The 26,905-nt window shown below is 41.5% G+C and overlaps 2 protein-coding genes across 5 annotated transcripts in view; one reads left to right on the top strand and one right to left on the bottom strand.

Annotated features, from left to right (window-relative positions):
• LEF1 (lymphoid enhancer binding factor 1) overlaps window positions 1-6,722 on the top strand; it is a 94,274-nt gene extending 87,552 nt beyond the window's left edge. For all 3 annotated transcript variants that reach the window (XM_065405852.1, XM_065405853.1, XM_065405850.1), the window contains one exon: window positions 6,643-6,722. In XM_065405852.1, coding sequence (XP_065261924.1) covers window positions 6,643-6,722 — 80 coding nt within the window. The remainder of the gene's footprint in view (window positions 1-6,642) is intronic.
• A 12,128-nt stretch (window positions 6,723-18,850) lies between these two features.
• HADH (hydroxyacyl-CoA dehydrogenase) overlaps window positions 18,851-26,905 on the bottom strand; it is a 34,088-nt gene continuing 26,033 nt past the window's right edge. Inside the window, exons 6-8 of one of the 2 annotated variants that reach the window (XM_065405093.1) lie at window positions 26,228-26,300; window positions 22,856-22,972; window positions 18,851-19,458 (exon numbers count right to left, since the gene is read on the bottom strand). In XM_065405093.1, coding sequence (XP_065261165.1) covers window positions 19,340-19,458; window positions 22,856-22,972; window positions 26,228-26,300 — 309 coding nt within the window. In that variant the 3' untranslated portion in view covers window positions 18,851-19,339. The remainder of the gene's footprint in view (window positions 19,459-22,855; window positions 22,973-26,227; window positions 26,301-26,905) is intronic. The other variant, XM_065405094.1, reaches the window with a different exon arrangement.

The raw sequence follows: 26,905 nt of genomic DNA on the forward strand, positions 1-26,905 counted from the left end.
CCCCAGCCAGGGGCTCCTAGCTGCTAGTCCTGGCCTGGATGGGGAAGGACAGGACTTCCTCTTCCCTTGCACGGACCTGCTGATGTAGATTCATCTGTGCTATTATGTGAGTGGGTCCATTTACTTTTTCTGCGTCTGCTTCCTCATTGTAAAAATAGGGATAATGTGCTATGCACACAAAATGTTTTATGAAGAGCTACAGAAGTTCAACTTATGAAATCTGCTCTCATTTAGGTGGAATTAGAACTCTGGACACCCTGATTCCCAGCACTGACTTTTGGAAAGCACAGCCTCCCTCAGTATATTCAAAGGTCAGAAGGTAGAATTTTAGTGCAAAAATAGCTCCAGGTTCCATTGTGGAAAAACTTGCGTTCACTTGAAAGTTGAGGAAAGCTTTTTTTGTTAAAACTGTTGATTTGTTTTTTCTTGCAAATGTATCCCCTGGTGAGTTGTTAGAATTGGAGACTAATGTGTATTGCTATTTGCCTTAAGTACCCCAGCTTGAGAGCACAACAGAGATAAGGTTTTTGTTGTTTGTTTAGCAGTTGGTGGTTGTTAGGAAATGATGATTGAGCCTTTGGATTCCAGAGTGAGTTCTATGCATTGCTACTTTGCATTGGAAACTTTGGACTTGGGAAAGAGGGAGCTAATGGAGCTATGTAAAAACAGATGGCTGTAACAACTGAGAGATTTTTGCTCCAATATAAAATTATTTCTGTATGAACTCATTCATGAGCATAGGCTGAATTTTGACATTGGTTCTTCAAATCAGAGTTAAGTCTAACCAAAAATTGTACTTGCTATCGCTTAAATGTGATTTACAAGGGGGGGGGGGAGTTTTTGCCATTTTTTTGCTTCTTTTTTTATCTGAAGAAATTTTTACTTGATTTAAGTATCAAGAATATCAAGTTTTCCCTGTTATTGCAAGCAACCTTCTTGCTTTCATAAGAGAATCGAAGGGAATCTTTGCACTTGCCACTGTCAGGTGCTTGAGTTAGTGTTGTGAGTTAACAAAATTTGAAACCTTGACTAAATTCCCTTCTCCTCTCAATTGTGCAGGTTTTACTTCCTTGTTGTGATGTTATACTTTCTTCTATCAGACCAAATCTTTCAGCAGGAATAGTATAGACAAGAACTGAATTTCTAACGTAAAAAATTAAGCAATCCCCCCCCCCTTTTGAAAGGTTTATTCCTTCAAATGTTCATTATACATCATAAAGAAGCAAAAAGGGCACAAACCCATTTTTCCTCCCTTGCAGGTCACTTAATATACTGATCATTCTGCTCTCAAAGAAGCTGCTGGAGTCTTGGCTGCCTAGAGGTAACCTGACGCTTTTATTATAAACTACAGTTTTTTGTCTGAAATGGAAGTGTTTCCAGTATAATCCCTTCAATCACTGTAACAGTGATTAGTTTGAGGGTCATCTTTGGGCTCTCTAGAATGCCTTTAACAAAATCTGCTGGTTCTACTCCACCAGTGGGAACCCTAGCATAGCCAGGGCTTTAGGTAGCCACTGGCACTTTAAGCCCTGTCATTAACCCCCCTGCTTTGGAGTAGGTTTGACTCATGTCATATAAAACACCAGCAGATGCTGCTGCATCTGCATAACACTAGTAATCCCACTGTAATTGCCAGCAATGGAGCTGAACTGGTGCTAGCATGGATGAAGAAACTAAGAATTTCCTGGATAGACAGGGTGTAGAGAGGGGGTGTGTGTGTGACTTATAAACGCTTCAGTCTAAGAATGTACTAGTAGCTTGATTTTTTTTTTTCTGTTTACTTGTGTCTTTAATATTGAGAAACAGTAGCAAGAAGTTGGGCCTTTAGCAGTAGTTCTGCAAACTCCAAAAGAAAATAATATTTTTGGATTTCTAATTAGTTTTGCTCAGGACATAGTTTGACATGACATTCAAAACACACTAATAAAAAGCAGGTTTTGCAATTGAAATCCCGCCCTCCCTTCCCTTCTTTCCACTGCCCCACCCAAAGTGCTGTGGAAAAACCAGGCAAATGCAGCCCATTTTAAAGCACACTTGTTCTCAAACAGCCTTTTCCGGGGCACTAGTAGTTCTCCCCTTTATCCACCTCCTTTGTAAGGCTACTTACACACCCTGCTTCCAATAACTGATCTGAACTGGATGATTCTGTATAATCCCCATCAGCCTCTCTAAACTTTGTTTAATCATGAAGATGAGTAACTTTATTTTGTAACGTTCTGTAAGATGAGGGTGATAAGGCCTCCAGGGACTAGTATTCATTCCATTTCATTGCAAGGAGTAGGGAGGGAAACGGTGCAAAACTTTAGTCACACTTTTTTGGAAAGCAAAAATCATTTTTGTTTTTTTCACCCAACTAACTTCCAGTTGTGAGTCACAAGTCTGGAGTTGCTAGTTGCTGAAGTTCAGCTTTATCAAAATCTAAGAGCTTTTTATGTTTGATTTTATTTCCATTTAAGTTACTTATTCCAAAGACAGAGAGGGGTGTGTGTATTTTCTCCAGTCTGATGTACAGTGCAAATGGCAGGCTGTGGCTCAGGCTCAAGACTTCACATATGTAAAATGTGACTTGCAGCACTTTCTTTGAAGCCTAACCACAGCCAGGGAACTGTAATTGCAGTCTTTGATTGCGCCGACTTCACTTGTGGATTGGGCTTTGCTGGGGCATGCCTGGCTTGGCCAGACTTCAGCTGCAGCCCCCCAGCGAAGTCTCAGATGTGGGAAGTCTTCAGTCTCCTTAGCACATGCCTGTGGTTTCTTGAAAAGAATCCTGATTTGACCTGTTTTATATCTTTAAGGCAACACCATAGTAGTAGTTTGGGTTTTTTTAAAGGTAGTGCTTGGTCTATCAGCAGTAGAAGTTACTTTCAGTTTGTAGCCTTAAAATATAGGCAGCTGGGGGAAACTGTATCCTAGCCCTCATTTTCAGGCTAACTACTGTGTAATTTTCTGTAGTATTACCCTGGAAACAATAACTTTAGGCCTCCTTTTTAACACCCCTTTGTACAATTGGAATCCTGTAAGCAGCCTCTTTTTACTGGTGGAAAAAGGAATGGGGAGAGGTTATGAAAATGTGAGCCAGAAATTGCTACAGTTGTACTTTGACTCAGAAAGTAGTAACGGTCCCCGTTTAAAAATTGAAGGCCAGAGCAAGGCCGTGGTCGTTATTTTAACCTCCTGACTTCAAAGACAGCTTGCTGGGAAGGGAAGGGGGAGGAGGTAGGGAATCATCTCAACAGAAGAGCATTTCATTTCCTTCAGTGAAGTAGACATTGGTGGCTGCTAATGGGGAGTAGTTCTGAATCACAGCATTTGTATCAGACTGCTGTGAACTACTGGCCTGGCGCCTCAAGGCCATTCCTCAACAGGAAGCTGAATGTTTTCATGTAAGACTGAGAGGAAAACCTTCCCAGGAAGAGCAACCTGGACCAAACCTTTGAAAATCTGGGATGAAAAGGCACAAAGTAAATATAAATCTGCAGGGTGCTCTCACCAGTGTTCCTCTGCTGTTTGCTTGGCCTCTTTCGTGCTCCTTGGAAAGGTAGAGCCCTTCATAACTCTTTGATCCCTGTATGATATGGAGCAATGTGCTACTTTAAAAAAAAAAAATGCAGGAAACTGAAGAGGCTTTTTTTAGTTGGGGCTTGGGATGGTTTTCCAAGGAAATAGGAACTGAATTAGTCAATACATGTCTGTTGAAACAGCTGTTTCTTTGCAATGAGCATTTGACTTTGCTCGTTAAGGGCACAACAGCTTTACTTGCTGTTTTTGTGACTAGCAAGCACAGCACCAAGTGCAAATTTCCCTTATTCAGCTAAGTAGGGAGGAGGGTGATACAGAATGTGTCAGCTCTCCCTCAAATTAAACATCTGAATGGATTTTGCAGCAGGATTTGCATTTTCATTCTAGTGCAGTTCTGCTTTTCTGAAGCAGCCTTGTTTACTCAGTGTTTGTCCTCCCTCACCTTTTCTCTTCCACCAAAATAATGGTTCTTAGTAGACTCTTCTGATAATTCAACTTACTGGTTGGGATTTAGGACCTGATCCTGCAACCACTAAAGTAAAGAAATGTCTTGATTTCAGTGTGTGTTTGGATTTGGTCCCCAGAGAGCTTTAGCATGTATAATTGCTCAGTTAAAGTAATAAGTCAACCACTGTCTAATCCAGGGATAGGCAACCTATGGCATGCGTGCCGCCTTCGGCACGCAAGCTGATTTTCAGTGGCACTCACATTGCCTGGGTCCTGGCCACTGGTCCGGGGGACTCTGTATTTTAATTTAATTTTAAATGAAGCTGCTTAAACATTTAAAAAACCTTATTTACTTTGTCTATTAGATAGAGACCTTCTAAAAATGTTAATGTATTACTGGCACGCAAAACCTTAAATCAGTGAATAAATGAAGACTCGGCACACCACTTCTGAAAGGTTGCCGAACCCTGGTCTAACCAATAGCCAAGATGCACTGTACAAACACCTTCTATAATGAAACTTCAATTTAAACTGCTGACAGGAATGTACTTTACATTTTCAAGTCTGGCACACTGGCTAAATATTTGCACCCTAAGCTTTAGTTACAGCTCTGATGACATGATAGAGCCACTCAGCAATATGATTCTCTAACCTGATGTCTGATTTGACATATATTATAATAAACTAACCATAGAAACCCATTTGTTTGAAAAGGGTTTATCTCTTGGCTTACCTGATCCAAGGTGCTATACTATCTCATTTGTTAAATCACTACCACCTTTTCTTTAGTGTTTGTCATGCTTTTTTCTCCTTTGCCCCTCCTTCCCCCAATGACTGGAGAGGTGTTAACTGGCAACTTCACCTTCTGTCGTCCCTTGAAATTGTGTTAACTGCTTATGCTAAACAATGTGTTCCACCTTGTACTGTACCTTTTCCCAGACCCTGCAGAGAAGCTCTGTGTAAGCGCCAAAGCTTTTTTCTCTCTGAGGTTGGTCGAATAAGATATTGCCTCTTATCGCGGACAGCTGAAGAAATCTTTGGATTACCTATGAAATCTGTTGAAATCTGCGACTGATAATTTCCAGTCATTTTAAAAGCTCTTCTAATGGAAGGTTTAAGTGACTGGCAGTTGTACAGTACCTGAAGGGTTACAGTTCACGTAGATGTTGATGGCATAACACTGAGCTCACTATTGAAGTGTGATTTTTATGCTGAAAATACCTGATTCACCATCTAGCACTGTGGCATGACTCACTAGACAAGCGGTGGGAGGGGTTTTTATAATCCTGCTGTCTGGGTCAGGAGGGCACGAGTGACTGTTGAATCAGCAGTTACATAGGTCTCTGTTTCAGAGGGGTAGCTGGGTTAGCCAGGTTGAGGTAATACAGAGACTTATAAAAATCAGGATTGTTTATCTCTGGAGGGGGAATGAGCAGTACTTAAGGCTTGCACTGGTGACCTTTTGCATGCCACAATATTAGCCATTCCTTACAAACTCTGCAGTCAGAGACCACATGGCTCAGTTATTTGACAGTAGTCTCTGAATGACCTAGCTGATAGGACAACTTGTTCTCACTGTTTCACACTATGGCACGGGTTCAGAGGACCCTGCTAAGCAGCCTCCCATTTGGCCTTCCCCATAGTTGCTTAAAAAAGACTATTTATTTCGAAGGCTGTCTACATTGGCAATTGAACGACACAACTTTTGTCGTTCAGAGGTGTTAAATCCCCTTCCCTGAAAGACAAAAGTTTTGCTGCAGCAGGTGCCAGTGTGAACAGTGCATTGGCAGCAGGAGTGCTCTCCTGCCAGCTCATTGGGGGTGGAAGCTTTTAGTCAGCAGGAGAGCCAAACAGCCACTACACTGCGTGACTTTTAGCAGCACAGCTGTGGCGACACAGCCATGTCGCAAAAAGCTGTGTAGTGTAGACATAGCCTAAATAGAGTAGGGTGTGAGGCACCAACCAAGCTGGAGTTCTAATTGATTCCTACTATTGTCATCATGAGGTGTGAGGATGTCTAATCCTCTAACAGACTTCTAGGTCAATTGTTGCAAGGAACTAAAGCCCCCCACAAACGGGAATTATTTCTCTAAAGCTAGGTCTACACTGGCACTTTCGTCACTCGGGGGTGTGAAAACGTCCACCACTGCTCCCCCCGAACGGCAAAAGTTTTGATAAGTGTGGACAGCGCTTCGTTGACGGGAGCCACGCTCCCATGGACAAAGCTACCACCCCTTGTTGGCGGTAGTTTTAGTTTGTCATGTGACTGCTCTCTTCCAGTGATTGAGCTGCTACACAGTGCACCTTACAATGATGCAGCCGCAGCAGCACAGCCACACTGTTATAAGGTGCACAGTGTAGACATCGCCTAACACTGTGACTTGCCCATTCTAGAGCTATGGGCACCTTAAATGTTAATGCAAAGTAATCTGGTGAATATATAAAACAAGAGCCCTGAACATTCTAACTGGCATCCACCATAAGCCAAAGCACTGCTAGAACTCAGGTCCCAAATCACTCCCCTAATGCAGCTGGTCCATGAGATTACTGTGACCATCATCATAGGCTTCCCCAGAGGAAGACAGGTTAAGGTGTATTTGGTTCAGAGGGCTCCTTGGACATTGCTTAAAGCAAATTGGTTTTGGTTGACACTTTTTTCCCCCCCTCCCTCTGTAGGTGGGAAAAGAAATGCTTTCTCAACATGCAAAGCAAAGGCAGCGACGCCGGGACCCCTTCTGGAAATGGAAGCTTGTTAAAACCCCAGGTGTGTCCTTCATCTGTACAGACCACCCCCAGGGTCTTTCTAGGAGGTCGAATTCACCATGATGTCACTGCTAAAGACACTGAATCATAAAGACAATCACTGCCAAAACCCTTCACTACCACAGGACCCCAAACCTGATTATAAAAAGGAGCATTTCAGCATTCCCAGGTCAGCAGAACATCTTTCATCTTCACCTTTCTCTCCTCTGTCTGCATATTGAGTCGGCAACAGGTAGGTCAGCTGTCTCTGCCTGCTTCAGCCAACTGAATAATGTAGACTAATAGCTACCCTCATATAGCACATTGAAGAATGGAATTCATCTGATTGAGGAAAACGCTCAAACATTTTTATTTAATGGTGCAAAAGGATCAATTTTGTTTTTAGCTTTAAGAAACTTGAACGCTTTTATATTAACTTTTAGTTTCTAACATCATTGGTGTATATTTTACTAGTTGTGAGCTTTTAAATAAGCTTCAAGTATCTGATTTTTTTTCTTTTTTCTTTTTTCTGACAGAGGAAAAAAAACCTGTATGGAAAATGTGGCTTTTTGTTAAACTATTTGTAACAAATAGTGGCCTCTCAGTCTATGTAATAGAGTGTCCTAGAGAACTAAATAAATGTAACACCACAGTCAGCTGGTCAGTAGACATGTCACTCCTGTTTCATTTACACTCTGTAAACATAAGCAATACATCCAGTAAATTCAACTGCAGTGAGTTCTTCTCACCCCTTCCCCTTCTCCTTGTAAAAACAAACACAAAAAAAGCCCAGCACTTGAATTTACTTCACTTGTTCTGTATTTGTATCTGTTTTTGTTAGCCTGTTAGTGGGATTTTATGCCAGTTACTGAAATGAGCATCGATGTACCCATTTTTTAATAGTAAGGCACAGCCTTTGCCAAAAATACTGTCAACTGAATTTTTTTTGTCATTCCAGTTTGATTTAATGTGCTGAGCATTTGTTTTTTTAATAAAAGCTTTGTAATAAAACATCACTCGTCCTGTTAAGAGTAATTTAGCATGAGACATCTCTAGTTTAAAAGGACTAGAATTCATAGCAGCTAGAACAATCCTAAGAATTCTATCAAGGTGAATCCATAGTTTGGAGCTTATAGATCTTCAGCTCAACATCACTTTTATGGGTAACATGATTCTTTTACTCACCCACCGGCATTTCTAAGTGTCTTGGAAAAGATGGGATTTTTTAATTTTTTTAAATGCACCTGAAACCACCTGTCAATCTCATCCTGGGAATGAGGAAGAGGTAGGGCTGGCTCTTCCTCAGACATTTGACCTAAAGGGCCCTTACTCTTTTTCTCCATTTCCTACTGAGAGCTACTGAATGGGTCTGCAGTGGTCAGTGTTAGCCTTGCAAGTTAGAGGCACATATTCCATTCTTACTGTTGTCCAAAAACCTACCTACAAGCATGGGTCCTGAACCTGCCAACTGGATCCAGGTGGTCAGAAGCTAGTGCCTATATGAATCTTATTGATGTCCATGGGGCTGGATCCAATTGGAGGTCGGGGGCCCAGGCTGGTATAGTCAGCTTCTTTTGTATTATCTCTGAACTATTTCCTGAAAGTTGGTACTTCCATGAATAACCTCATGTTGTCCATAGGCAATGGGTGACTTCATTGCTGGAAGACATGCACACAGAAAGTTTCAGGGAACAGCATCACACAACAGCTCTTCTGTATTCTGAAAGATGCAGGAGTGTAGTATTTATTGGTGTTACCAGACATTCACAGATTTTTAAGGCCAGAAGGGACCACTACAATCATCTCTAGTCTGACCACCTTCATAAAAGAGGTGATAGTACTTAATCCAATCGTTCCTGCATCAAAACCATAACTTCTGGTTGAGCCTAAAGCATATCATTTAGAAAGATGTCACACTTCAAGGTAAGTTGCTCCAAAACTTAAATACCATCGCTATTAAGTGTTCCTTAAATCCAAATGTCTATATTCAGTTCATGTCTTTAATTTAGAAAAGAGGCATCTATCTTCCCCCCTTAGGTACTTACTGACCATGATAAAGGCCCCTCTTTATCTTTAAAAAAAAAAAAAAAAATTAACACTGAGCTGCTTTACTATTGCAGTGTAAGGCAGGTTTTCCAGGCCTTGAATCATTCTTGTAGATCTTTACTGAACCTTTTCCAATTTGTCCACATTGTTTTTGAAATGTGGACACTATTTCAGTAATGATCTCTCAAATCCCATAACAATGGTAATACCTCCCAACTTCTTCTCACTGTTCCTCTACTTATACATCCAAGGCTTGCATTTGCTCTCTTAGCCACAGCATTGCTGTATGTCCTCATGTGCAGATGATGAACCACCATGACCTCACTCCATCCTTTCTTGAGTCACCGCTCTCCCAAATAGAGTCCCCCATCCTGGGTTACCTTGCATTTAGCTACATTTAAATACTTGCTGTTCAAGTGAGCCCAGTTTACCAGGTGATAGTTCTGTATAGAACTGACTTGTCTTTCCTACTACACTAATTTTTGTGATCTGCAAACTTTACCTAACAATGAATTTTTTTCCCTTCCAGATCACTGACAGACACTTAATAGGGACTTGTTCTTGACCTAGTGCTATGGGAAATCAGTAGAAATGCCCCTGCTTATGTTTATGTCTGTGAGGACTTGTACACTAGTTTGAACTCTGCCTGTACTTTTAACAGTGTGCCACCCTACAAGATTTCTGCCTCAAACTGAAAACCATGTTAATATAGCTAAATACAAGGTCACACTTACAGGATGGGGGACTATATTTAATCTAATGCCTCTCCCCCAATGCTATTTGGGAAAAGAGAGAAGTAACAGCTCTGGAAAGTCAATTTAAGAAATGGCTTAAAGTAAAAAAGAAAATAATTTGTTTGAATTTCAACGTAGGCAGATCCTGTAACTTGTTTCAGTTCCCTAGCTCAGGGATTGTGAGAGGAACTCCGATGCTGTGGTAATGGTCAGACTAGAGTAAGTCACGGGGAGATGGATTAGAGGGCAGACTGGGTAAAACAGGCAAAGCTGCATGATGCATATCGCACAGCTATTGCCACCCCCATGAGATAGAAACAAACAGCTGCCCTGCAATGCATTAGTCACCCAGCTGGGAGGGACCTTCAACTCTGCTTGACTCTGACAGTTGGCTGGGTAGAATGAGTACTTCTCTCTTTTGTGGTTGGGAAGTGAGATAGCTCCCAATGGTGACAACTCAGTGAGTAGTAACTGGAGCAGCAGTGTAGGTCTCTTATGGGAGGGGTTCTCAACCTTTTTCATTCTGAGGACCCCCAAACATGCTATAAAAACGTGCCACAACTGGTTTTCTGCTTATAAAACCCAGGGCTGGCATTAAGGGCAAGGGCCACAGGGACCCCCACAAAGCTCAGTTGCTCAGGCTTTGGCTTCAGCCTCTGGTGACAGGGGTTCAGTTTTCTGCACTGGGCCCCAGGAAATCTAACACTGACCCTGCTTGGCAGACCCCCGTCTTATGGAATAAGGTACAAATTAGTGCATGGGAAACATTCAATCCCTATCTACTACTGCTTATTACAATCTTAGGACTTTCACTTCCTCTATGCAAGGTATATTTAGGGATACTAAAGCTAACACAATTTCACTGGGAAGCAGTTAGGGTTGCTACTACCAACCTGCCTGACCCAACTTTGTTGTGTTTGCTTTTGGGGGTTTAAGCCATCTAACAGTATGCACCCTATCTGCTACAACTGCTCTACACCACAGACTAGTCCCCCCACAGCCTTCCCTTGGCTCTGTTTACTCTTTTGCACATTTTCTCTAAACACTTGCACATGTTAGCTGTTGGGGGAAAGAGTAGATTGATTAAATTATACCAAACACCAAGCTTATTCTAAAATAAGAGCATCAACACACACACACACTCTATTCTCTCTCTCTATGGAAACCTACCACCCTCTGAAGCATGTGTGATACCAAAGAAACTATCACTCTCTTACTAAACTCTTCCCCATGGAATCCAGAGTCAGAGGGCTAGACCCCCTATCGAACACCGGGGGAGAGTTAGGTGCCCAAGAATGGGATTCAAAGAACCCAACAAACTGAGGGGGAGCTACCTAAGCTAGCCAGGAGTGAAATGGGAAGTGCCTATCTCCTGCTCAGCCCTTTCTCACTAAGATGGAGGTGATGGTAGATGTGCCCTCCTCCCCCACAAAAAAACCCACCCTGCTGATAACCAACAGCCCTGTAGTTAGAGCGCTCACCTGGGATGGGGGAGACCAGGGTTCAAATCTTCACTCTGCCTGATTTGGATGAGGTACTTGAACCTCAACAAAGAATCAACATAGCAGTCCTCAGAACAGAAAGTAGCTGTACAATGGATTGATTAAATTTAGATGTAGACATGCTCAGTTGAAAATGTGCTATTGCATGTCAAGAGACAGGGCTAGCGGACCCCATGCTCCCTTAGTGGGAGCATTGTTACCTATAGCAGCCAAATTTCACTGGTCAGTGCAGTCTCAAAAATCCATTTTAATTGTATGTGCAGTTGAGCAAGTTTCTGCTGTACTGTATACATGTTTACTAAATCTATTATGCTAACTTACAGTGACAATTAAGCATAAAAGGGGGTTTTTGGTTGGTGTTAATTCACCATATACATGTACCAGCTGTTTATTGTAGACCAACCTTCACAAAAGCAGGCTTACAACCTTCTTCCCACAGCTCAGCAGAGAGCTGCTTGCTGGCAAAAGTGGTTAATCTGCAAGCCGTTCAATGCTGGAGCTAAGGCCCCCAGTGGGAGGTTAGGTTACCAGTGACAAACGTTTTGTATTCTTTTGAATGGTGTGTCTACTGTAAGGGTTTGTCCACTTATGGAAAACCACCCTAGAAGTGGTTGCTGGCAGAAATGTAGGATCAGAATAGCTCAGGCTGTTACTAAGCAGAAGAGAAATGCACCAACAAAATAGTATCAGAGAACAGAATAGGAAAAATCCTATTGTCTGGCAGTCTGGAACAGCCAACAATAGAGTCAGGATATGCACAGTTACTTATGGCTTGAGCCACAAAGGGACTTAGGCACCTAAGTCCAACATTTAGGTACAACTGAGATCCTCAAAATCTTAGCTTAGCTGCCACCTAACCTTGAAGGCAATTAAATGCCCTAGGCACCAATGTTTGTGCTAGAAGGCATGCTCAAAAGTCACCTAAGGCCCAGTGGGATTCTTATACTAGGCATTCTCTTGCTTGTCTAGCCTGCCAGGCCTGATCCAAGGGGCATGCTCAGAGAACACACGTAACCCACCCAAAAGAGAGCCAGAGGTTATCAGATCAGGAAGACAGTATAATATGTGTATATCTGCACCAGAAAAACCAAAAGCCTGGTGCTCAGTGCACTCACCATGATTATGGGACAGCCAAGTTCAAGTCAGGCAGAGCAGGGATTTGAAAAAATGTCTTCACATCCCAGGTGAGTGATCTAACCACTGGACTATGACTCCCACTCCATTATAGCCAAATCTCTCTCTCATTTTTCTCAGGAAAGGACTGACCTGGCGTAGGTGCCTAACTCCAGAAGAGGGTTCACAGCTATGAATCCTGAGCAGAGCCAGGTGCTCCCTTCAGCCCAAAAGTTAGGCACTCAACTATCTTTGAGAGGTGGGACCTAAACCCTCCTCTGCCTTTCTTAGGAAACACGCCACTCATCTTGCTGACTTCTGAGAATCCCTTTTAGGCCCCTAATTCTTCCCACACCATGCATAGGGATCCTGCATGTCTAACTGGGCAGCAGGGCCCTCAGCATTGTAACACCCAAGTCCCTTTGTGGATTTAGGCCTGAGTGCCTGCTAAGCTACTGCCCTGCACTTAAAAATCTTCCTGCACTCTGCCCAACCTGCAGCATCTGAACCAAGGCTGAAAACCAAACCTGACTTCCTGCTTCATTTTTATTATGAACATCACCACACGCAGAAGAAATACATGAGTTAACTACCTGGACTGGCACTTCTAGTATTAAATTACTTATACATCAGGAGCACCTACAGGCCACAGTCAAGAGTGGAGCCCTGTTTGCACTAGGCCGTGTACAAACACACAGGAAGTCTCGGTCCCTTGCCCCAACGTGCTTGCACTATAGTTTAAAACAAAATGTAAAAACTAACTAACAAACACAAAGGGGTAGGAATGGGAAAAAAACCACACAACTATAACATAAGCACAGAGCTGCTCTACAGAAACACAACTGGATGGTGAATTAATAAAAATAGCAGCAACCCCATTGTTCTGCACTGGTTCACTGCCAGGCCCTTATGTAGATTCCCTGACCCAAATCACACAGTTACCTCACATGCACCAATAGGAATGGTATGGTGTATATGCAGTCTCCTGCAGTACAGTGCAAGATACAATTCCCCAACATCTTTGCAGGGACAGTTTCTAACATGCTACTGGCAAGTGGATTTTTCCAGTTCTGAGAATGGCAAAAGCATGTTATGTTGTTTGACAATTCTGGGCTGGTATTTTTTTAGCTGAGGGTTTTAAACATCTGAAATCATCATCAGGAATACATCAAAATGAACATTTGTTTGAAGAGCATGTGTCTAAATGAGACAGAAAAAAAAATCCTAGCTCCTTGATACTCCAAGTATCCAAGAGAGTAGGAAGACTGCATTTAAGAGATTATTTCATTTTAGTTCTCCTGCAAGAATTGGAATAAGTCTGTGACAGGTTGGATCACAGAAACCCCCTTGGGAGCTGCCACCCGATGTGCAAAGACTACCCCTGTTCCTGTTTTCCCTGCCAGCTCAGGACTCCAGCACCCTGTCTTGCTGAGCCAGACACTCCCGTCTGGCTCCAGACACAGACCCAGGGTCTGAATCACTTGTCCCAAAGCTGCAAGTTCACCTGAAAACAGCTCACAGTAGTGTGCTTGTCTTTAGCACTCAGATGCCCAACTCCCAATGGGGTCTAAACCCAGATAAATCCGTTTTACCCTGCATAAAGCTTATGCAGGGCAAACTCATAAATTGTTCGCCCTCTATAACACTGATAGAGAGATATGCACAGTTGTTTGCTCCCTCAGGTATTAATACATACTCTGAGTAAATTACTAAATAAAAAGTGATTTTATTAAATACAGACAGTAGGATTTAAGTGGTTCCAAGTAGTAACAAACAGAACAAAGTAAGTCACCAAGCAAAATAAAATAAAATGCGCAAATCTATGTCTAATCAAACTAAATACAGATAATCTCAACCTCAGAGATGCTTCAGTAAGTTTTTCTCAGACTGGACACCTTCCAGGCCTGGGCCCAATTCTTTCCCCTGGTACAGCTCTTGTTCCAGCTCAGGTGATAGCTAGGGGATTCTTCATGATGGCTCCTCTCTCCTCTTTGTTCTGTTCCACCCCTTTATATATCTTTTGCATAAGGCGGGAACCCTTTGTCCCTCTGGGTTTCCACCCCCCCTCACTGGAAAAGCACCAGGTTAAAGATGGATTCCAGTTCAGATGACATGATCACATGTCACTGCAAGACTTCATTACCCACTTGCCAGCACACGTATACAGGAAGACTCACAGGTAAAACACTGCCATCTGCAGACAATGGTCCTGGTTAATGGGAGTCATCAAGATTCCAAACCATCATTAATGGCCCACACTTTACATAATTACAATAGGCCCTCAGAGTTACATTTTATATTTCTAGTTTTAGATACAAGAGTGGTACATTTATACAAATCAGATGATCATACTCAGTAGATTATAAGCTTTGTAATGATACCTTACAAGAGACCTTTTGCATGAAGCATATCCCAGTTACGTTATATTCACTTATTACCATATTTTCTCTAAAACTATCCCAGGTACATTATATTCACTTATTATCATGTTTTTATAAAACCATATAGACTGCACAACGTCACAAAGTCATCCTTCAAAGAGCAACAGCACAAGTAGTACAGAGATTTCTAACTGTGGTCACCCCTTTTTTATTTTTTAAAGGAATGGTGGAATCCCACCATGTGGAAGCTACTACTGCTACAACACATATCCTAAAGGAGGGAACACAGGTAAAAAGGCTTTGTCTTAGACAAGGTGTTCTCACCCTTTTCCATAACAACACTCCCCAGAGTCCCCTCTCCCATCTAGCTGGGATCTACCAATATTAGCAATATGGGAAGGGCAGAGTAGTTTCAACCCCACATTGACAGCTCTCATGATACAGGAAATTTTCTTAAAGCTCCTGGAGGCAGGCAATTACCTGAGAATCTCAGCATTCATTTAAAAAGAGAGGAAGTTTCTAGCCTGATGGTTGTAGAGAAAAGCTTGAAAATGTGACCGTGCACACTAAAGGCTCAGAAACCAGGTTAATAAAACAAGCATTTATCATTTAAAAAACCAAACCAAAAAACATGATTTTGAAGCCAACATCGTCATTTTTTGAGGCCAGACTCATGGTTGTTGAATGCTTGCAGCACTGAGTCCCTGACACACATTAAGAACCCCTGCCCTAACTATTGCAGTAGCTCCATTTTTGTCACAATTCGCTGACATTTTAGAAAACAAAAAGGTAGTTTAAAATGACATTTGCATTTTAGTTCCAAAACCACTGGGTCAAACACTTTGTGGGAGAGGCACAAAGGGCGATCAGTCTAAGGGATAAAAGGGTTACCTTTTTCAAGTAGCTTTATTTGGCTGCGCAATCACTCTTTCCTCCTGGCATACAAAATACAGCAGAGATTCTGAAGATGTGGTCAGTGGAGAGCTGCTAGGTCATATGGTGATGAATTCTCATTTCCAGCTGCCAAAAGTGAATCTAAAAACAGCTACAATACATGTAATTGTTTTTGTAATATTGTTTTTTCAGCTAAACCATTGCTACAGCTGCCAGAGATGTTCTGTGATTGTCAATGGGAAAAGGTGGTGCACAAGAAAATCTGTTCTCAGATGTCGTCCACATCATTTAAAAACAACTACATATAGGCTCATCCTAGATTCAATTAAATATTGATATCCTCGCTATCTAGGGAGGAAAATATCTACCACAGTGTGATGGGGTGTACGCTCCACACTGGCCCTGCAAGAGTTGAATTACACCAAGTGGCCTCAATCAGCCAATTAGGCTGCAATCTGGGAGAATTAAGCCTGGGTGGAAAGCTCTAATTAGGGGAAGCTCACCTGTGTGGGAGCAGGCAGGGCTTATAGAAAGACAGCAAACTGTGGGGAGGTAAGTCTGCAGTCATTCCCTAGGAGGAAGGGGGTGTATAGAGACAAATAGCTCATGGTTACTCCCTGGGAGGAGGGAGTTGAGAAGCTGGCAAACCCAGAGGAGTGGGGAGGGCCAACAGGTAAGGGAGAGGCTCAGGGAAAGGCAGCAAGACACAGGAGGGAACCCACCTTGGCTACTATTTAGAGGGTCCCTCAGCCGGAACCCAGAGTAGAGGGCAGGCTTGGGTTCCCCTACCAGCCACTGAGGGACTGGCACCTGGGGCAGCAAATGGGAGCACTGCCTGAAACTGCTGGTGAGCAGGGACTTTGATACACATCCCTGGAAGGGGAAACCACATTGTGACTCGGCCCTTGGGCCAGGTCACTAAGAGGACTCTGCAGTTCCTGGAGTGAGAGAGTGGCACAGTATAACTACTAGAAGGGGTGTCAGCTGGCAGAGCTAATCCCCAGAACTGCCAGGAGGTGCCATCCTGCAAAGAGCAGTGCTCCCGTCACACACAGTAACATGCGGGAGACTCAGACTGACATCTGTAAGTACAAACATTATAACCAAAACATGCTTGCATTCATCTACTGGACAACTGTAATTATGAAGCCAAATAGGGAGATTAGAAGGAATATCCTTTGGTGCTGATACAACATAGAGAGTGTTTCCTCTACCAACAGGCAGCCAGATTTACAACCTTTGCACAAGGCTTGATCCTTCTCAGCATCCCTGTCGTACTCACTGCCATGGCTTGCATTTTACACTCCCCTCCCTCTCGAAGTGGAGCAGTACAAAGCATTCTCCCATTAAGATTCTGGTTAAAACTGCATTTGTGAAGTAGGCCGTGTTCCTGTGCTCTCCCCAACAGTCAGCAGCTAGGATGACCATAGATCGAGCATGTTTGGGAACCAAATGACCCAGATGCTAAGTTCTGAGCCATCTTTCCAGCTGCAGTATCTGGGCTTGTGTCAGACTCCTCAGCTGTTGACTGTCAAGCTGCCCCCCAGACGTGTGCCAAGCACACATCTCAAAGCTTTGAGGGAAATGCAGTGAATGTTCCTGCTGCGAAAAAGGACAAGGAAGACAAAAGGTTTAAAAACAAGTAGAGAAGGAAACAACAAACATTTTGTTCTTCCCTATTCCCCAGTTTTTCACAATTTGCTTATTTTTGATTTGATGGCTGTTGGCCCATGTTCTCAAACCTGGGTGTCTAAAGTTAGCCCCTTAAATCCATATTAAGATGCATCAACAAAAGTAGACTAGTTTTCAAAAGTGTAGCTTCAATGGCACTTATGCATACTCTATATTTCTGTGCCTTGATATGGATTTATGGGGCTAACTTTAGGCACTCAGGTTTGAAATGTTGATTTCTTACCTATGTTGCTTTGTCTGGCGCAGCAGTCCCAAGCACTCCTGAAGGACACAGACACCACTCCCTCAGAGTAAGCACCTTCAAATGTCCCATTCGTTTTGGAGGGAAAACTTTTCAGGAATAGCAACCTGAACCTACAAATGCCACTTGCAGATTTTGGGTATATATTTTATATGCACATACACAAACTGTACCTGTTAGAGCTCTTGAAAAAAAAAAACATTGCATAAGGGAAAGTTTGTTTTCCCAGAATATCACATTTACTGGTGATTGATGAAATAGCTCATGCAGGAATTTAAACATAAATCCTTCAAATTAAATGAAAGATAGTCTTCCCTTTAATCATAAGATCATCAACTCAAATTTGGCCCCAAATATTGATTTTGTGTTTAAAACAAAAAAAACTTCCACAAAACACACGATTCACAATTCAAACATTGAGAACCTTAAAGTGAAACTAACTTCCTCCATTTCTGTGTCCATGCTGGAAGAATTTCAAAAAGTAAAAAGCACCGATCATAAAAAGTTAACTAGATTTTAAAAATTAATTCAGTTTTAACAAGCTAAGGTGTGATCAGTACCAACAATTTTTGTTTAAAGTAAGATTTCTTTAATGTGACATTGCTCTTATAGGGCACAGAACTGGGCTGAAATCCTGGCCTCACTGAAGTTAATGATTTCTCTTCCTGCCTCTGACACACACGTCCTATGTGACCTTGGCCAAGCCACTTAATGGTCTGTGCCTCAGTTTCTCTATCTGTACAATGAGGGTTTGCAAAGCTCTGCAGGATCTTTGGATGGAAGAATTGTCATCTTATTTCTTCAGATTTATAAAATATAGTTATAGGCACACATCCTATAAAGTATCACAAACTAAATAATAGAAAAGGGCTACCAAAGAAATGAACACCCCAACCCTCCGCCCATTTCCTCCACAATAGCCTGAGAAAATGGGGGCTTTGCACCAGGCATGAAATATTAACAAAATGTGGGCTCTCGCAAGCCCAGGGAAAAGAAAATTCCAAAACCAAGGACCCATTATAAAGAGTGCCCTGTCTATACATTTACACAGATGGGACTTGATCTTAAAGAGCTCAACTACAGCAGCCTGGTACAAGGAGAGTGACACTACAAAAAATAAATGTAGTTTTTGAAAAAGTCCCAGTAAAAAAAGCTAGTTTATAGGACTCCCCAAAATTTATAAAAATGTTTACAAGCTTTTTATTCTAGCTGGTTAAAATAAATCCATGTACTTAAGACTATAAATTCTTCAGGGCTGGGCCATCTCTGTTATATATTTGTACAGTAGCTAGCACAATGATTTGAGCCTTAAGTGCTACCCCAATAGAAATAATTATTAGTGCTTTAAAACACAGTATTAAACAGCTTTTTTCCTGAGGCGTCAGCCACAAATGACAGTACAAATCGTTTCAAGATTAATTTTTAAAAATACAGAACCTATAAAAATAATCTGTTTAAGGTACTATTAGATTGTAATCCAGCTATTACTATGTTCTATAGATTAGCATAATTTTTTTTTTTAAATGTCAAAACAAAATCAGACATTGCATTTCTGCCTCTACATTTACCAGGATGCAAACAGACTGCCACCCAGTGGATTAGAACCAAGTACACCAATTCAAAGCCAGTGGATTGAATACAGAATTGTTGACAATTTTATTTTCACTAAAATGTGCAGGAGTTATTTTGTTAATATAATAAACTGTTCAAATACATGACTGCTGTTTTCACTTTTGTCTGCAAGAAAATGTCTTGTGCCTGGAAGATCAACATCTGCACAAAGGCACCATGTGTGTAAAGCTTTCAGAATTACAAAAAAAAAAAATTATCTACCAAATCGGCCCTCAGCACAGAAATTGTTAACTGGTGTAAACAATCACTTCAGAGACAGATTACAATCAAAATGCACAGAACCGCCTGTGACATTCTAGGAAAGGCTTGGTCAAGCAGCATTCTTAGTGTAGTAGGAGAAGTGCTGCATGGCACATGCTTATATGGATGGCTTGACAACCCCTCATATGCTGGAGTTCATTTGTATTTGTAAAATCCTTCACCAGTCTTCTTACCCATCTTCCTCTCCTCTACTAATTTATTCAGCAGTGGGCTCGGAGCAAACAGAGGATTGTTTGGCTCTAACGAATGCCACCCTGGTGGAAGAAAGGAAGAACAGGTTAGTGGTGATATTTATTATTTGCAAAGATGACAGTCTCCTAGATGTCAGGGACACTTCAGTACTCTTCCATGAAATATTCTCATGTGGGTCTCGTCATTCTCTCCTATTTAAGTTCTTCCATTTTAATTAACTGGACCAGAGAAAAAGTTAGTGACTGTAGAGTCTAGTGATTAGGGCACTCATCTCAGATGGCAGATCCTTGTTCAAATCCCTTCTCCTTATCAGGCAGAGGGGGGGAGGTCTTGAACTGCAGGTCTCCCACATCCTGGGTGAGTTCCCTAACCACTAGATTAAAGATAATAAGAGAGGTTATCCTCCTCTCCCTCCCACCAGCTGTTCTGTGTGAACTCACCTGAGGGGGCTGGTCTAGGAGGTGGAGCACACATGCCTACTGGATCAAGTCCTCGCATGTGACTTAGATAGCCATCTTCCCTGAGACGAATTGCTCTGGGGCTCAGGCGGGAGACTGCCCAGGTCCCTAGAGAGAGGCTGCAGTGTGCATGTCCAGATGCAGAAGCTTAGGTGCTGAGTGAGCTTAGGCACCTATAGGGTTAGGTGGCAGCTGAATGGAAGTTTTGTGCATTGCAGTGGTGTCTAAAAACAGGACACCCATGTACCTTAACTGATTACACCCTAGGTATATTCTACATATTACTGAAGGAGGTTATCCCCAGGGTCCCAGCAGCTGGGATATTATACAGTACTAAAAATACTGAGGAGAGTCTAGGAGACAAGAGGGAAGGACTGGAAGAGCAAGGGTGAAAGAAGGATTTTAATCTGTGCAACAGTCAGAAAACGTAACACAGCTCAGAAGTATTGACTAATAGAAAGCCCAGTGATTTACTGAAGAGCATTTTCTGGAAGTGAAATTCTGTTTCAAGCAGACCTTTTTAGAACACCAGCTGAATACATCGGAGCCGTTTAAACAATTACAGTCAGACAATGTGTCATCAACTGCTCCTCAGCCCCCTATTTCTGATCAGGAAAGCAGGGCCAGTCATTAAACCAGTGTCCAACCATTTATCAACTGGGGTGAGAGGGGCCCTTCCCTTCACCTTGAGACCTACTGCATGCTGGGGAGCAGCTGTCATGAAAGATGTCACTATGGTAACCTCTGCAAGGACAGCACTTATACCTGACCCCTCAAAATACATTTGCCAGAATAATTCTACAGGAACACAATTACGATGGGCCCTTGTTATTGAGCACAGCAAGGGGAGGCATTAGGTTATAGGGATAATAGGTTGGAATCAAACTCAGACCATCTTCTTTTGGGGTCTGACATCTTATAGCTATTGAGAAGCCAAGAGCTTTAGAGTTGCGTATTTTGTTGTTCACTTATACATAACGACAGTCAACTTTTAACAAATATAAATGACTTCCCTATTAGCTCTGTAGTGAAATATGGTTTGTAAAACATGTTGGAAAATGGACTGGAGGAAATATATTCCTAGATATCTGCCACTTCCAATTCATCCCTCTTCTCCCTTTCTTCCCCATTTTTCATTAGCTTCTACAGCTTCATTGGGATTATTAACCTGCACTGATACCTCTCTGTTGAAAACAGTCTAAATCAGCCAAATAACCATTCTTGGTTTTCCCATCAGTAAAATGGGGCTACTACTACTTCCCTACACCTCACAGAGATGTTTTGAGGATTGAGCTCTTGTTTGAAAAGGGCTTTCAGGATGTTAACACTTAAGTATAGTGCTCAGCAATAAACATTTTATCACTATAGGTAGAGTATGAGCAACAATAATGACAAACATGTCTGGGAACTCTCTCACACATTTGTTACAGAAGGAAGACTATATAATATTTATATGAGAAATTCTTTAGAAGTGATATGTACATATTTATGCTTCTTGTTTAAGCCTCTACTACCCACAATCTGAAGGCTTACACTCCCAGCTCATCCACTGGAGATCGTCTTGACAAAGAGACTAGTTTAAGACGATTCCCAATGATCACTTTTTCCCTCCTAGTATCAAGAAAAGCGTCTGTAAACTGAGAACGCTGACCGCTCTTCCTGATGTTTCCCAGTTACTTTTCCACACAATCTTACACCATTCCACAAGGATGGAGCTCCCTTTCACCCAACTTGCTTAACTCAATGGCAAACTTCCAAGTTCTCTCTCATAATTACCTCCAGTAAACACAAGCCTGCATTTAGAATTTGCACATCCTTATCACGCTGTGATTCCTATCACATATTTTTGCTGAATCTTTGGGTACGTCTTCACTTACATCCGGGTCCGGATGTAAGCAATCGGTTTTCTGAGTTCGATTTATCGCGTCTGGTTAAGACGCGATAAATCGATCCCGGATCGATCCCGGAAGTGCTCGCCTTCGACGCTGGTACTCCAGCTCGGCGAGCGGAGTACGCAGCATCGACGGGGGAGCCTTCCTGCCGCGTCTGGACCGCGGTAACTTTGGACTAAGGTACTTCGAATTCAGCTACGTTATTAACGTAGCTGAATTTGCGTACCTTAGTCCGAAGTGGGGGGGTTAGTGTAGACCAGCCCTTTATAGCTTTCCCTTATGCTGCTATGAACTGCCACACTCTCCAATCACTCTGACACTCAAAAGCAGCCAACTTGTTTTTCTACAGTGTGCAATCCATTTTCCTAATTGTTTGATTAGAGTTGCAGTAACCACATTTATTTTAAAGAGGTGGGTTTCTCGCTCCAAAATAACTGTTGGAAATCATTTAGTAGAGCTCCTCCAATCAAAACAAAAACTGCATAGGCAAAAGGGTTTCTTATTTCACTTCATGTATACACATGCACCATTCGCCAAGGAAATTTAAGTCAGTTTTACAAATTAAAGCCAGAGAAGTTTGGAAGGGATTTTACAGAGTGAGTTTATGGTGTTCTTTGGAGCACAACATCTCTCCTCACATTCTTGAAGAGGAAGAGGAAGAGTTCAACAGTTCAGCTTCATTTCATGCTTCTCTCACCCCCACAATGCAGTGTGGCCTGGTCCCTGTTAGAAAAGCACCTATATTCCAGCAGTGGGCTATGTTAGCAAAGTGCTCAAAGCCTGAGCCATGGCTACATTAGCAGCTGAACACCAGTGCTGCTTTACCAGTGCTGCAACAAGAGTACTAATTTTTCTAGTGCGGACGCACTCAAAGGGACCCTCAGAACCACCATAGCCACTTGGCATGAACCACCCCTATGTCGTACACACCTGCCTTTGAAAACGATGGCGTGTTATTATTGATGCTGATTGATCATTCAGGATTATTCTCCCAATCCTTAACCGGCAAAGTCACTTACACTCAGTTTAAACTGAGGAAGAGTCAGACTTAAGTTGACATCTCCAGTTACAATTTAGCTAAGAAAGAAATAAAAATGTGTATACAGTACCATCTATAATATATTTACTGGTATCCAACCCAACATAGTCCAGCAGTTCAAATGGACCCATGGGATAGCCAGCCCCCAGCTTCATAGCAACATCAATATCTTCCTTTGATGCATCTCCTAGAGAAAATATTGACAGTTTGATGAACAGAGAAGATTCTGCATCTAATTTGCCATCATCTTTAAATAATTAACACAGCATTATTTCATGCTGGCACAGCTCTTTACAGTAATCTTTGCAGGTCCACTAAAACTGAGCCAGCCCACAGTAAGTGTGTTATGGAAATAAGCTTTGTGTTTGGCACGGTTAGCAGCAGAAATATAAAACAGTAAATATTAAGTAGTATACAGAATAGCGCTATCATCCTCACTGGCATACTTTCAAGGACAGATTAAGGCCAAATTCATGGACCCATAGATCAAAGTTGTGAGAAAAGTCCAGACGCCAATAAACCGATAGACCCAGGGGGGCTCAACTGCTACAAAATGTGGGCCCAGCCAGCAAAGCAGGAGCAGGCAGGAAGTGCTAGAAAGAAGAGTACAAAGCTGGGCCTCTCCCACAATATGTTTGTGGGCCTAATTCCCATTTTCCTGACTTCGTCCTTATTCTATTGCCTATTTCGGTACAGGCTTTTGTGCTGTATGTGAGGATCATGATAAAAAGACCCTCTAATCCAGGGCACACTAGTAAGAGAAGAAGAAAGTGCCATTTTAACTGAAGTTAAAGTTCTTTGAAAGCTTGCAAACAAGTCACTCTGAAGAAATTTTGTGCTTGATTATTTTTAAGTTTTCATAAAAATATCTTGCTCTGGTGCAAGTCTATGCATTTCAGACTTTCTAAAAATATAAAATATATAGAAATGTCATTAATAAAATTCCAAAACACTGAGACTTGAGACATTTAATTTATAGCTTTATAATGTGAATCTGAAAAATAATTTCATGTGTTTTAAAAAAAAAAAAAAAAGGAAAGGAACGGAACGTAGAATAGAACTCAGCCATATAGAGATTAGATACAGAGAAAGCTGTCAGAGACAGGCTAGCCATTGAGGGGACTTACACAAAGCTCCTTGGATTGACTTCCAGGGACTTTGGTTCAAGCCTGAAGTGATCGAGTTAAACAAGTCTCAAAGGGCCCAATTCTGTGACATGTCAAGTCAACTCCCACTAAGGTTGATGAGAAATGAGAGTGCGCAGCAGCTTGTAGGATTCAAGCCTCTGGGCTCCATTCTTATTCATAAATCAACGAGAATGCTCTGAATTGTGGAACATGAGCAATAAGTTTTCAAACTGCCTTTTATTTAAGCAGGACACCTTCAACTGCTGATCCGCTTCTGAAGCAGCTGTTTTTATGGCTCATTTCCCTTTCTGTGGCTCATACGTTCTTTTGTGCCCTTTTTAAAAAAATCATGTTGAAATGTTTGGGATCCGCATTTTGCTTTTGAAAGATGGTAAGAACCAGCCTGTTTCACTAATGGAAAATAATTTTTTAATGACGCTTAATTTCAACGTGATTTAAACTACTGGGCCTAATTCATCACAGCTGAATGGATGCAACTCAGTTGAAGTTCATGGAATTGTACCTACTTACAACAGCAAAATATTTGGTTCGCTTTCTTTGCTACAGTAGACACTTTACCACTTCGGCTAGGTCTACACTATGCACCTTTTAGCCACAGCTGTGCCGCTGTTTGTCAGCAGGAGAGAGCTCTCCCGCTGACAAAAAGCTTCCACCCTCAACAAGCGGCGTTAGCTTTGTCGGCAAGAGAGCTCTGCTGCCAACAAAGCACTGTTCACACAGGTGCTTTTCGTCGGCAAAACTTTTGTCATTCGAGGTGGGGTGTGCGTGTGATTTTTTCACACGCCTGAACGACAGAAGTTTTGCTGACAAAAGTCCAGTGTAGACAAAGCCTTAGATACCTGACCACCTACATACATTAACTAGTTGCTGGAGAACTCCCTCTCCCCGGAAACAAAAAGATAGAATACAATTAGAAGGATAACTGTACAAAAACAGCTGTTCCCCAATTCATAGTCAGAGCTACCTAAATACAGAATTCCATGTAAGCCAGACTAATTTACTGGGGTTTCTTGGTGTTTCAATAAAAAGAGCACAATATGAACTCTCCTATACTAATCCTCATAATAAGGCACCAATTTAAATAATTACTTGCACAGTTTCATTAGAGGAATAAAGCCTATGCAAAAGCTGAAATCCTGAAATCTTTATTCAGGCACAATACACATTTGGGTCAGTGGGTACTTTGCATGCCTAAGGACTTCAATGACTGACCCCATAAAATTAAAGTTTCAATGATTATTATTGTCAAGAAATATCCTAGATTCCCTGCCAAGGTTAGTAGAGCAATGCTCTTTTTCTAACCTGACTCAAATCACTACCATGAGGATCAACACAAGAGGAACAGATATGATACAAGTTTAGCACATTCCAACAGAGAATATGAATCAATGTGAACTTCAGGTCAATCAACCCACTAAATTTATTCATTAAATAATTAAAGTTCATTAATAAATTTTAAACAAGTGTGGGATCCTTGTATTCTTCAACCAAAAAGACCAACCAGAACAAAGCTGAAATCAAAATACTGCTTTTGCTTAGGCAAAGGGGAGTTGATTTTATTATAAAATTCTTGTCAATTTTTTCTATAAATTTAAAAATCTGTTGTCTCCCTAAGTGCCTTAACACATTAGAACACCCACACAATGTATTCCAAATTGTGATATTTTATTAAGAGAAAAGCTGTCCCTCTCCACCCCCGCTCCTTTGCCTTTCAAGTCACTGTAATTTGCTCTATTCTCCCTTCGAGATGTAATTAGGTACATTTGTTGATGGATAAACAAGTAGCACAAGTTTAAATTTCTCCTGGAGATCAAACCATCACTTCCATAAGCTATAAAGGAGATTTTTTAATATTTAAAGCATATTAGCTGGAATCCTGGTAATGGAGTGCTTTCATCTGTAAGAAAATGCTGCTTTCAAAAACAAAACTTTGAAAAGACAATCTTAATAGCATGCAGTGATGAACAGAGTGCCTGAAATAAGAACAACTGCACTAAGGTCTGGTCTACAATACCGAGGTTAAGTCGACGCAAGGCAGCTTACGTCGACCTAACTATAAGCAATTTATAAATACTGATTCAGCATCCAGGGATTGCTCAGCATCTCAAAATTCAGATGAGAAATTCTTTTAATTACATCTATAGGCTGACATTTGACGTGATCACAACTTTTTAATCACCTGACTGATTCTAAAAGATCAAAGATTTATATACAATCCCAACACTTATCTGAAGAGATTAATATCTAGCAGAGTAATGTCAACATCCCACAGAGTAAACAACACTGGTAAATACCTCTCTCATAAAGCCGGACTGCTTCCATCAGGTATGGCACCAGGAGACGATTTACAACAAATCCTGGGGTATCCTGTTTTTAAAAAACAAAACAAACAAACAAAAAATCAGATTCTAAATAAACCCTCTATACTGATACTATTGCCAAATGTTGTATTACAAGTTCAACAAGGAAGTTGCTTATTAACTCACCAAGTTTCAGTTCATTCTAGACTACTGGTCTTTTGCCCAATTTACCTGTTCACTACTTTTGTTTAACAGAAATGAATCTAATAACTAAGAACTATTATGTGATCAAATATGGCTGAGGAACCTAAAAGTGCCTCCTCCCCATTCTTAATTATTAATTCATCTTAAAAGACTCAATGCTGCCTCTTAGAAAGCTACTTGGAAAATACTAGCTAGTCAGAAAAATTCTGCTGGTACTGGGTTTTTTTGGGGTGATCTAGGGAGACGAGTTCTTCCCTTTTGTGTGTGAATTTATTAATAAACACATTCATGGCTTAAGAGCTTATCTACTCCTGCTGTTTATTCATCATTGTAAATCAAACTTCTGTGACATCATAATCACTTCAACAGCAACCAACGTCAATTTTGCAAACAGAAGGTGATGATCTGGGTTGAGAATTATGCAGCAGGGGCAGGTTGACTCCCAAACAACCAAGATCTTGTTTTAAC

This window comes from Emys orbicularis, chromosome 5, assembly GCF_028017835.1.
Source record: "Emys orbicularis isolate rEmyOrb1 chromosome 5, rEmyOrb1.hap1, whole genome shotgun sequence".
NCBI classification, from domain to species: Eukaryota; Metazoa; Chordata; order Testudines; family Emydidae; genus Emys; species Emys orbicularis.